Here is a 13,635-nt window from a genome sequence, read left to right as displayed (position 1 = left end):
TAGACTACGCCAAAGGATGGACGACATCCATCAGCGAGTCCGCATAGATATTCAAAGCGCTAGTGACCGAATGAAGGAACACTACGACATTCAAGCTGAGCATCGTGGGTTATCTCCGAAGCTACAATCCTCGTGGGAAGGGCCATACGAAGTCATGGATAGGATTAATGACGTCGTATACCGTATCAGAAAATTGCCAAAAGGAAAGCCGAGGGTAATTCATTTCAACCGTTTGAGCCCCTATCAAGGCGAAATAGAAGATCGTGCTGGGACCGTGAGAACCTGCAGCTTTGATCCCCCTGATTCGGAGATGTCCTTTGACGATTTCATGGCCCGATACAACAGCAGTCAGAAGGCTCGCTATGGTGTAACCAAAGAAGAACAACGAGACCTCTTTTTCGTGGCTCCTGATTATTCGCTCGCTCACTGTGTGGCCCGAGATTTGCGGATGTCCAGAGGAATCGCTGCGACGTTCAATGAGAAGTTTGGGCGAGTCGGAGAACTACGCCGACAGGATCCAGAGATTCGAAGCGTCTTGAGGCTAACCGACAATGAACTTGGTCAAGCAAGGCACATTTTCTACCTAGTCACCAAGGAATGGCCCCCAAGTGAGTCTCAATCTATGGAAGACCCTGATTGAACTTAGAGAAGCCCTGCTAAACAACAACATTACACGATTAGCCATTCCGAAGCTGGCGTGTGGACTCGATGGTTTGAGTTGGCGTACAATCCGGAACATGATTGAAGTCTTATTCAGATTTACGGGAATCGAGATCCTTGTTTGCTGCTACAACCCAAAGCTGAGATCGGGAGAGAAAACTGTAGACTGCTATTTTTACCAGACTTCTCAATGTACCAGGGGCCAGCTTTGCAAATACCTTCATTCACCGTGTACATCTCGGGACGAGCATGTACATAAGAAGGGGGCAGTGTTGCGGACCCGTGTGGACTCGACCTAACCTAACTATATGTCGCGCCCTCAGATGACCTTCACATCGCATTAAAGAATAGACACCGTAATGATTCATTCGTTCGAGAAGAATCGAGTCCCACTGGAATGGACTAGTACATACGAGAACATTCAAAACCTTCTCTATGCACTTAACGATCTATGGACTATTCTAGATTTCTTTTAGAGAGAAGAGGGGGCAGTTATTAATTATTATTAAAGTTATTAATACCAGTGCAGTTGACGCGCTAAAATTCAAAATAAATTCTTAGTTATAAATCGTTTGTAAATAGTTCTATAAGTCTTTTATCGTTATTGTTTTTGTTAATTAGTGTTAAATAAATAGTGTTTAAATAAATTGTGACTTTCTATCCACACGGAACCGACGAAAAACGTAACAATACAATGCATTATCGATCTTAACAAGGCAAAGGCATTAAGACTTTCACCTACTTGAGCCTGTATGTTTTTTAACTCAGTAAATAGATCATCTGTTTTTATTATTCTTGGATGCATTATTATAATGCATCATAATGTAATTTAATTTAACTATACAACAAATGAATCAAAATGAAAAGATTTTGCAAGGCAAAATAGATCAAATTGCTTTGATATTAAACTCAACAACTTATTCTCAGAATTATCACTTTATAAAAGACACATTAAATCAAATAATCATTATGTATGAAACCATCGATTCTATTTTACAAGACATCGAAAATTCTTTAACTTTTTCCAAATTAAAAATAATTTTTCATTTCTCAAAAAATGTTTTTCGCAAAATCTTTTCATTTTGATTTATTTGTTGTATAGTTAAATTAAATTTATCAATTACAACTTTAGATAAATAATTTTGCTTTCAAATATTTTCCTATAAACTGTTTTGTTTTTTTCTGTAAATTTTGAATTCGTTTTTCAGAACGTTCGCTTTCGCTATCTGAAGCGTCTAAATTTCCATTTACTGCTTTAAAAACTGAGCTTACAACATTCACTAGCCTTCTTTTTGTTCTGTTTGAATGTGGAATAATTTGTTATATTTTGTTTTCGACTCTCTTTTGTGAGAATTGTAATGGCTTTTACATAATGCACAGAATCTTTCTTATACTCTCCATGTTCGTTTACTAATTCGACAATAGAAATTGTCTCATTGTACATTAAAATAGCAAAACAAACATTTACTGATCTGGATAAAATTGATAGTTAAATAGTAAGACTCACCCAGGGGTACTCCGCCCCCCAGCCACTGACATCACTAACATTCTATTCAATATATCCCATTCCATATTGTAAAACTTGGAAAATAAGTTGGTTATAATAATGGTTTTATAATTCGGAAACTCTCTATTTATTTATCTAGTAATGCTAAAACACTCTATTTTAAAGTCGATTAGAGAAAATAGTATGATTCATTGGCAAGTAATGTAAACATTTACGATCCGGTAAAATTGTGATGTAAGAGGAGGCTTAAGCTTGTCGCCCACTTGGCCGTCACGTTCCGTCCCGTTCCGGCCCGTCGTGCGACAGGGATTAAAACCATGCAAATGAATAGACTACTGGTGCCATTAGCCCGTCACGGCACGGAACGGCGAGTCCGTCGACGGAACAGGCCCCAGCTTCCGACTCCTCCCTCGTCAAACGACGGTCCGCGCGCCGACGGGCCGGTCAGGCCGCGGAGCCGGTCGCGGCCGGCTGGCCTGCATTAACTTTATGGAAGCCTTTCTTCGATCGCATATATGTTTTGCAATTATTTTGGCAGCTGTTATTGTTAAGTCCGAGAGCAGTCCTAAGAAAAAATAGGGAACAAATCGTTAAATCAAATGATGGGACTCTCCGCGTTCAGTCCGCTTTTGATTAATGGGGTGGACCCACATTTTCTTTATCTTCTATTTATTTCTTCTTCTGCCAAAATGCGGCCGCTACAATAACTTCTTCATCAGAACTGCTGCTTTCACACATAGTGACTCTGTCACTGCTACATGTAAACCAAAACAAAAAAGATTCGCAACATACGACCGCGACGACGGGCTTTCGCGGTTTCCTGCGGCAAGTGGGCGAAGCTCGTCGCCTGCAGGCGACGAGTTGTGCCACGGTCCATGCTGTGCCGGACAAGTGGGCAGGACAAGCTTTAGCTTTGCTCTCCACGGCGCGGCGGTTCAGTAGTACAACACCGGCCGGCTGTTTTGTTGTGTTTTGTTTTGTCATAGAGCTGATATTTGGGGTGGGGTTGAGAGTCTTTTGACCATAAACGCTGCGGGCACTGTAAGGCAACGGGTCGTTTGACCGAAGAAAACCCTGGTGACGTCTTTCCTTCGAGGTTGGTCTGAGAGTTTGAGGTCTCCCCTTGTCTTCTCGGGATTGACACCGATGCGGCGTTGGGGGTAGAGAGACTAGTGAGGTAATTCCAATTAGCTTATTCGATGGGATGCGAATCTGTTTAGCGGCAGAGTTGCGTCCGGGAAGCCCTATACTATTTCAGGTGACACTAGCTAGTTGTTGAAGATTATTAACCAATAGATCCGAATGATATTTGAATTAGATGGAAAACTATGAATGGGATATATTAAATAGAATATATCAGTGGCTGGGGGCGGAGTACCCCTTTTGGTGAGTCTTATTTAACTATCAATTTTATCCAGATCAGTAAATGTTTGTTTTGTTATTTTCATGTACAATGAGAGAGTGCTTGCCAATGACCAACTAAATGGATATTTGAGGTGAATTTGCATTGTGAGACCCGGTTGAGTAAGCCCCAGAAATAAGCGATTTTACATTCAGGTGTGGGGTCAAGCAATCGGTTCACTAAAAATATCCTTGGCATAACAATATTATTTACTTATATTGAACATTATTATTGTTTTGTTGACTTTCATGCATTTTTGAAATAATTTAGCATTACTAGAGCGTTCGTCAGATTAGTAGAAAGTACATTAAATAGCCTGGTTCCATCACTGATTAGCAGGTTTTACATATATACATGTTATCGACGCCTATGATCCTTATGATAGGCAGTCATTTTCACGCCGTGCCTGCACCCCGTGTCCGCTGATGTTGGCGAGTAGCGGAGAAGTAGGCTTTGGAAACAGTTGAATGTCAGAGTTTGTTGATTTTCGGCCCAGAGAAGACATTGTTTGTCAAGCTAGTTAGAATTATATTTTTAAATATCAATTTCACGCCGTGCTCGCACCCCTGTGTCCAGTTAGATGTTGGCGAGTAGCGGAGTAGTAGGCTTTGGAAACAGCGAGAAATGTGAGAGCTTGTTGATTTCGGCCCTGGGAAGACATTGTTTGTCAAGCTAGTTAGAATTACATTTTAAATATAAATTTCTGTTAAATATATTAATCTCCCGATTACAGTCATTTCAATATTTTAATGTCCTGAGCAGTTTAAAAAGAATGTTATATATCACAATCCAAAATAACTCGCATTGATTTGTTTGTAACATCTGTGTGTGTGTGTGTCTGTGTAATCTATTACTCTATTACATCACATTTCTTAAAGGAAGGGAAGTTTGTCCGTAATTTCAGTGTTCGAATATTTTGTTTTTCTACGCCTAAATAAAACTCTATGGCGATAATATTTATTTAAGGCAAAAAACGAAAACTTAATACAAAAACATAGGCGTTTTTGTCAACTTAAAGTAAACATACCAGGGTCCGCAATAATCGATAAATTCTTAAGGACACACACTAGGCCTATAAATACGTAGGTAGAATTTCTTTTTCAAAAAAAAAGGAAAAAGCTTTCAGTCTATTCAAACGTCTGTTATATAAATTCTTATATCATTTTCACTGAGAACATCTACATTTTTTACGATTAAATCTTATTTATTCGGATTGACTTTCATAAATACTTTTATATGTTTCAAAGATCAAGACATTTTAATTCTGATTTCAATCAAAGAAAACACGTGGTGGCATATGAGAGTCTTTAATATTTTGTCAATATACAGGAAGAAATATATTGGTCTAAAGCCTTTGTATTGTCTTGCTTTCCAAGAACTGGTATTATTGGACTAGTTTTCATTTCTTTTGAAACTTATCCGGTAGATAAAGGAGTGTCTATTAAATTCGATAGAGGATAGTCTACGTCAAACAAATTTCAAAAATTACACAGGAAACTTTTTCAGATGTTGATTTAATTTTCAAGATAAACACTGAGTAGATAATTCAAAGTTAAGTAGTTTAAACCTTTCTAATTTTAGCGTTGTGATATAATTCCTATGACAAAATCAGCTCGTTTGAATTGATATACTCTTGGAAATATCTATAATTTTTTCAGCATAAGAAGTGTTAACATTTTCTTGGATACTCGAACGTCAATTTTGAAAAGGGATTGTAAGAATATGACTTCATTACTGCCTACCAATTTTTATATAATTGTTTGTCTCATTTTCGTACGATTACCACGATATCCATCGATGTTATTTTGAATTAATAAGTAAAAATTTTGAATTAATCTTAATTTTTTCTGAAAAGTAAAGTCTGATCAAAATGTTTTCTGTGGTATGAATAACTCTTATCACCGAGGGCATTTTCTTAAGACATGTAAATTATTTAATGTTTGGTTTCGATAGTGATCGTTGAGGATTCTTGGTTGCGGACGATTAAGGGCCTGATCCTCTTCGACTGGATTCTGATTGATGGTCTTTTTCGAATCTGAACTTATAAATAAAATTGGTTAAAAAAAATATTCTCTATTAATATTTATTCTTGTTAAGACAAATTAAAAGAATGATAGGCATTTTTAACTGATATTTTATGGAAATAAGAATTCATTTTTTTAATAAGATCTATCTCTTAAATAGATAAAGAGATAGTTTTAAGATCATAAAAAGGGCAAATTAGAGAAAAATAACACCGTAAATCAAAGACAAAAACAATTCTTACTCCGCTCGAAACATTCAGTTGTTTATGTAACTGTAGGCTGACTGAAAAATATCATTCGACATTATCGAAAAAAAAAATATGCATTCACAGAGGTTGGCTATCAGACTGGTTGTTTTTATTTTATTTGTAGCTGTTTTAAATAATCCATCTCACGATATTGGGTACCACTCTCTGAAGTTCTTCAACCAGAATGTTCTTCTGCCTCGATTAAGTCCTTCCTAGATTTTCCCCGCCACAGAATATTCTGCAGTAACTGAGACTTGGGATCTCTTAGGAATATATGCAAAATATTCTATTTTCCCCTTCTTAAGGGTTTTACATGTCTCTTCTTCTTTGTTCATACGGCGTAGCACCATGATATTTGTAAGTCTATTAGCCCAAGGAATTTGTAACATTCGTAACACCATCTTTTGGAAGTCACCAATTTTGGTTGTTCTAATGGTTCATATTTCAGTGGCATATAATAAGGTTGACATCATAAAGTATCGAAGCATTTTTGTTTTTAATTGGTTAATGTTTCTTCTTCTTAATTGGTTTAAGTTATGTTTCTACTGCAAAGAAATTTCTTGAGTTTTAGGAAAGCTTCGGGCTATCTCGATCCTCGATATTACTTCTTATAACTGTTCGACAGTTTTATTTATTATTGTGTTCGAGTGCTTGTGGTATCGGACTTTTTCTATTGTTACATTTTCTATGGATATAATATTAAAAATTATATTTTGGTGTTTTGTCGTAACCACGAACTTTGTTTCATGAAATTCGTATTCAGATCATATCGTTTGCAGTTTTCAGGAGACTTAATTCTTCGAAATAGATTCTGCAGATCTTTGTTGCTGTCTGTCATGACTACTGCTTCGTCAGCATATATAAGATTGTTGATTTGGCGACTATTCACTTTGATGTTCTATATGCCGCATCTCTCTGTTGTTGTGAGGTTTTTATGGTTTCGTAATCTATGTCGTTTTGGTGGTAACTATGTTTTTTGGTAGCTGTTGTGGTTAGTGCGAGTATCAGTATTTAATGTCTGACAGGGTCTATATATTTTTTATTAGTGTCGTTTGGTTTGGCATTAGTGTCGTTGTTCTCCAACATTCATCGAAATATCCTGCAGTTGTTGATTTGTGTGGTGTTATCAAGAGATAATTCATTATTTCCTCTCGAATATTTGAAGGTGGTTCCACATTCCTATTTGGCGATGTACGGCGCAGGCAATGGCGTTTTTATTGTTGATTTTGCTTTATAGCAATCGAGGACAGTGGTGTCCCATATTTTCTTCGTTTCTTAGTACAGTCACTGGGATTTAGCTCACCACCTGTATTGTTGCACCAACTGAGTGACGGTCATTCGATTGGCGAACAGAATGCCGCTATAACCAGCAACTGATATTTCACTATTTACAAAAGTATGTTCGTTTCTGTAAGAAATACAATAAGAGGTTTTCTCGATTCAAATGGGTTTCTCAGTTCAAATATTGTATTACTATACCAGCAGCATTTAAATACAAATATGAACCCTTCGTAAAACAAAAACAAGAACTGCTATTCAATTCTCTGTTGTGTTTGTCATCTTTTATTTATTTACAGTTCTTCAATACGTACGTTTCATGTCAATATCTCAAATCTTCAACATCTCTTTTGTATATTCACAATTTGAACATGTTTGTGTAGGCTGTACAAACCTATGTATGATCTCCGCTGCAGTTTGGACAAATTTGGTCTGGAGCTACGGTAGTTGTTTGCTATATGGCTGTATCTGCACCATATAAAGAAATAATAGGTTTACATACTGGTAAACAGAGAAAGTGTAGCACTCAAGTGAAAATCTTTTAAGTTCTGTCTGACAATCGAAAGACTTGAATGCACAGTGTCGATCCTAGATTTCACCTCAAAGGTAACAGATCACTAATCAAAAGGTTGTTTAGAGCATTCCAATATAACATTAAAACAATTTTCGTATTTGTTTCGTAGTCTTAAGGTTTTTCTTCTCAAAGGCATTTTAATATCATAATATGTATCAGAGATTGTGTTTTTTACTGCTTGGTAAAGCTTTGCAGCGATTCTTCTGTATCGCATTTTATTTGAACAATATGGTGTGCAGCCGATTTACTTTTGTGTTAGTCGGCGGTTCGATATTTTCTACTATGCAGTTTTTAGTCAACTTACTAATTTTTTGTGTTAACTATAAATGGCCGCTGTTTATTTTTAACCACATCACTAAAATAGGACATTTTATTGCCTATGTATGTGGTTGAATAATTTCTTCATTTTTACTCTGGTATTCATCTAAAGATATAATAGGTTATAACCTAACCCAAACAGCAGATATTTTTGTCATTAACTACTGTTTTATACGCTGTGGTCTTTATTTTGTGGGTTGAATTAATTTTATAACTTTGTATGCATTCGCATGACATCTGTTCTACGACTTGTGTGTGAGACAACAAGTGTGTAGGGCACTTTTATTTGACGGTTTAATTTTATGACGTTTATGTAGTTGTCAATTGTTTGTCTTATTTTTATTAGACGAATCAGAGTTGCCAGAGACAAGATCTGGGTGGCTGGAGAGAGAAGACAGACACTGTCAGATTAGAGTTGCGTGGGCGCAACTAAGTTCAGGTTGGCCGAATGTAAAACTTGGAAAATAAGTTGGTTATAATAATGGTTTTATAATTCGGAAACTCTCTATTTATTTATCTAGTAATGCTGAAACACTCTATTTTAAAGTCGATTAGAGAAAATAGGTATGATTCATTGGCAAGTAATGTAAACATTTACGATCCGGTAAAATTGTGATGTAAGAGGAGGCTTAGCTTGCCTACGGCGGTTCAGTTGTAGACTGACCGGCCGGCTGTTGTGTTGTGCTTTGTTTTGTCATAGAGTTGATATTTGGGGGTTGAGAATCTTTTGACTATAAACGTTGCAAGTACTGTAAGGCAACGGGTCGTTTGACCGGAAGAAAACCTCTGGTGATGTCTTTCCTTCGAGGTTGGTCTTGAGAGTTTGAGGTCTCCCTTGTCTTCTCAATTGATACGATGCGGCCTTGGGGTAGAGGGACTAGTGAGGTACCCCAATTAGCTTCATCGATTGGGATGCGAATCTATTTAGCGGCAGAATTGCGTCCGGGGGAAGCCCCTATACTATTTCAGGTGACACTAGCTAGTTGTTGAAGATTATTAACCAATAGATCCGAATGATATTTGAATTAGATGGAGAATATATCAGTGGCCAGGGGGCGGAGTACCCCCGGGTGAGTCTTACTATTTAACTATCAATTTTATCCAGATCAGTAAATGTTTGTTTTTTTTATTTTCATGTACAATGAGAGAATGCTTGCCAATGACCAACTAAATGGATATTTGAGGTGAATTTGCATTGTGAGACCCGGTTGAGTAAGCCCCAGAAATAAGCGATTTTACAATATCTTCCATCTAATTCAAATATTATTCGGATCTATTGGTTAATAATCTTCAACAACTAGCTGGTGTCACCTGAAATAAGTATAGGGGCTTCCCCGGACGCAAAACTGCCGCTAAAACGATTCGCATCCCTAATAGTCAAAAAGACTCGTAACCTTAGTCAAAAGACTCGCACCCTTAATAGTCAAAAAGACTCGTAACCTTAATAGTCATAAAGACTCGCATCCCTCGCAGCCTTAATAGTCATAAAGACTCGCATCCTAATAGTCAAAAGACTCGCATCCTAATAGTAAATAAGACTCGCATCCTAATAGTCAATAAGACTCGTATCATAATAGTCAATAAGGCTCGCATTCTAATAGTCAATAAGACTCGCATCCTAATAGTCAATAAGACTCGCTTCCTAATAGTCAATAAGGCTCGCATCCTAATAGTCAATAAGACTCACATCCTAATAGTCAATAAGACTCGCATCCTAATAGTCAAAAGACTCGCAACCTTAGTCATTAGACTCGCAACCTCCAAATGTCAGCTCTGTGGCAAAACACAACACAACATTACTTTACAGCCGGCCGCGGCCGGCCCGTCCACTACTGACTCGCCGGCAAGCTAAGCCTGTCTTCTTACATCACAATTTTACTTAATCGCAAATATTTACATCGCTTGCCAATGAATCATACTATTTTCTCTAATCGACTTTCAAATTAATAGAGCGTTCTAGCATTACTAGATAAATAAATAGAGAGTTTCCGAATTATAAAACCATTATTATAACCAACTTATTTTCCAAGTTTTACAACTGTTTAGCTTTTGCATGCCCCGGTTTAATAGGTTGTAGTCCGACGTTATCTTTGACGTTCCTCACATTAATTTTCTGTTGAACCTTGTATGCAGAGGTGATTACTCTGAAACATAATACAACTATTTTATAATGGTTACATTAGTGTAGGTTAAGAATTTTACTAATCAAAGCTATATCGGTAATAGGTCTGTTCACTAAAAAAAAAATTGCACTAAAAGTGGTAAAAAATTAATGTTTTAGTATTATAATACCTATTAAAAAACTTTTTTTTCAAAAAAATAAACTCCTTTGACAAGAGAGACTCTTGAAGTTATGCGCTCCGTTCAAATTAAATAAACGCGCTCTCATTGGCCTGACGTCACATGCCTGCCGCACGCTGCTCCGCTTGCGACGGCAAGACCGTGATTCAGTTTGACTGTGACACTTCATGTACAAAGTATTGAAGTACAGTCGACATTTACAGCAGTTACATTATTATTTTTGTTGTTGAATACCGTAAAAGAAGTTGTTTTTGTTGCTAAATTTGGAGGAGGGTTTCCAGAAAGGAGATTCACATAATTTACCGCAAGTAGATGTCAATATGGTATTCGACTTTCTCTTGCTGAATACTGATTATAACCAAGTTGAATCCAGTGGTGTTAAAGCTAGTCGGTAAGTGCGTGAATAAGTTGTTTAGTTTGATTATGTTGTTTACTTTGTTATTTAATTTTTGTATTTTTTTAAGCCGATAAATATTTATTATGTTAAAAAAATATTTTTTTATCATAAGTACTTCCAAAAGTGTTTTTTTATGTATAAAAATATAACAATATTATGCATACAAAACTACAACTTTGGGAAATACTTATGATTCTTTTTAAACATAAGAAACTATGGTAACAAGATTATTTAAAACTATATAGCAGATGTATCATATACTTTATGTTTTTAAACGATGATATGTATTTTTCCAGGTCAGCACGGCAAAGCTATGGCGATTCAGCTGTAGGGTACGTTCAGATTAAACGGCAGGGTAGTAGATGTATTGTGAAAGCCAGAATATGTCCCGAACATAAAGTCAGGATAAAGCCATACTCAGTTAGAGCTATCATTAATGAAGACACGGAAATAGTTGAAGAAGTCAAATGCCTTGATTGTGCAGCAACTGCTGGGGGATGCAAACATGCTATGGCTTTTCTGATGTGGCTACATCGTCGAGCAGAAGAACCTGCACCTACCACCGTTGCTTGTTATTGGAAAAAACCCATTTTGTCCCAAATAGGATCCAATATTAAATTAATCAAGTGCGCAAGTATTGGAAGACGTTTAAAAAATACTGTTGCTGATATTCCAAGTAGCAACGGCTTTCTAAACGATGTTTTAAAAATGACTGAAACACAAACGCAATATGTGTGTCCTTTGGTTTTACATAACAGTCCCTTAAGTGGTAGCAAGAAGTTGTCTGTCCATCACTTACTACAAAATTGTATTAGAAATGGTGTAAACCCAACGGCAGATTATTTTATTGAGTATTGCAAAAATTCTATTACCACAGAAAACATTAAAAATGCCGCAACCAAGCTTTCATACGCAAAGTGAGGGATCTGTTATGGTTTGAGCTTCGTTATGGTCGCCTAACCGCTTCAAAACTATATGCGAGGCCAGCAAATGCAAAAACAAATGGTAGTTTGGTAACACAAATTATGCTTTAAAAAATTTGATACGCCAGCCATGAAAAGAGGAAGAAATTTGGAAAAACATATTTTAAATGAGCTAAATAAAAAACTTAACATAAACGTAAAACGTGTTGGTTTCATTATTTTAAAGGAGTACGGAGTTATAGGAGCTTCACCTGACGGGGTGACAGAAGATTCAGTGATAGAAATAAAATGTCCGATGTCTGATAAATCCTTTTTACAATATGTTAATAACAATAACGAAATAGGGAAAAAATACTTAAAGTAAATAAATCTGCAAATGTTAGCAAGAGGTGTTGAAAAAGGAATATTTTGCGTAGCACACCCCAATTTTGAAACTACAAAGGAAATTACTGTTATCAACGTTAAATATGATGAGGATTTTACAAAAGGTCTTATTGACTCTGCCATACACTTTTGGAAAACCAACATTTTTAAATTACTGTATGCAGTTTTTACTGAATAAACATTTAAGAAAATAAAAATATCGTTTAGGAAACTATTGTTTTATTTAGAAACAGACATAGTATAATCTTAATGTACTATTGTATTATAATGGGTTTTTGTAAATTTATTATGGCACAGGAAATACTAACTATACTAATGTTATCTAGTTTTTGAACCATTGCTGAAGAAAGAGTAGAGTGGGGTCCTAACATTTTAAAATGTCGCAAGCGATTTATTATACGTTCAATATGTATTCGCACACTTGCAATTCGTTTTGTAAGCAGAACGTCATCCTTGGTCTTTTTTACATTACTTAAAACACTTGGAGGTCTAACCAATGTACATTTTTTTTTCCTTAGGGATGTTTCAATTTGTTTAAAACCTCGGTCTGCCATAATAACGCAATTTTCTGCAAGAACTTTTAAATATCCACCACAGTCTTCAAAAATTGCAACATCGCTTGCGCGTCCTCCATACCCACAAGATATAAAGTTTATGAAACCATCAGGAGTACATGATATCAAATACTTTATAGTGTTACACTTTTCATACTCGGACCAAGTCAGCGCCTGTTGAACAGGGTCGCTAGGTTTATGAATTTGAATCTCCAAGCAGTCGATGATAGACTGTACATTGTAAAAAGACATTCGAAATTGAATGGGAAGATTTGTTTTTATAGAATCGCTACTTGGCCAGTATATTAAGTGCCTCATAAATTCGGCTAGCACTAAAGTAGTACGTGCAAATACTGTACTTGCATAAGCTTTACTTATTGCAAATAGGTCCGCTATTTGTTGAAAAGACATATTACTCTTAATTTTGTACAAAGATAAATATATAAAATATTTCTTTAAAGAACTTCTGATTACTAAAGTTTCTATAACATTTTTGTATTCTTTAGGTACACCTGTATACAATCGTAGCCGATTCTCAATTTTCTGGATAAACATTGATCGAAACTTATTTCCCTCATTTTTGTAGTATCCTGGTATATTATCTTCGCTGCTGTCTTCATTTGATTGCCATTCCGTCTCCGTATCTAAGGTTTCCGTTGTGTCTGTAGATGAATCCTCGCAATGTGATTGGAATGAACTTCTGACCTCACCCTCAAGATTTTTACATGACTTTTTTAGGAGTCCCTCGGGTTTTATGGGGGACGTAGCCACATCGAATTTTGTAGACGAAAATGACAACGAAACTTGGCAGTATTTGCTTCTATAGTGAACTACATTTCGGGTTTGAGTCACTATATCACTTTTTTTGGGTAATAAATCCTGACTATTTTGGAGTGGCTCATCCCTGGGCCCATCTACTTCTACATTACACACAGTTGTTGGATCCAGTACAGATTCCAAACATTCCCCAGATTTGCACATCATCTCATCAACGTTTCTTTTCCGAGCCCTACGCTCACTAGTTATACGAGTTTTCTTACGCTCTGCTTTATTTTGTTGACAAGC

At 36.3% G+C, this 13,635-nt stretch overlaps 1 protein-coding gene across 1 annotated transcript; it reads right to left on the bottom strand.

Moving 5' to 3' along the window:
* Positions 1–12,270: 12,270 nt before the first annotated feature.
* On the bottom strand, positions 12,271–13,554 carry LOC115875514. Its single transcript, XM_030890991.1, has one exon. The coding sequence runs from the start codon at positions 13,552–13,554 to the stop codon at positions 12,271–12,273; it is 1,284 nt and encodes a 427-aa protein (XP_030746851.1).
* Positions 13,555–13,635: the final 81 nt, after the last annotated feature.

The sequence above is a fragment of the Sitophilus oryzae genome, unplaced genomic scaffold, assembly GCF_002938485.1.
Source record: "Sitophilus oryzae breed Bouriz unplaced genomic scaffold, Soryzae_2.0 scaffold_1058_pilon_pilon, whole genome shotgun sequence".
In the NCBI taxonomy this organism is placed as follows: Eukaryota; Metazoa; Arthropoda; class Insecta; order Coleoptera; family Curculionidae; genus Sitophilus; species Sitophilus oryzae.
This window is presented reverse-complemented; position numbering and strand designations above follow the sequence as displayed.

Bases quoted from the DNA above. Each gene is read 5' to 3' on its own strand.
- LOC115875514 (XM_030890991.1), bottom strand. From the start codon at position 13,554: ATGATGTGCAAATCTGGGGAATGTTTGGAATCTGTACTGGATCCAACA.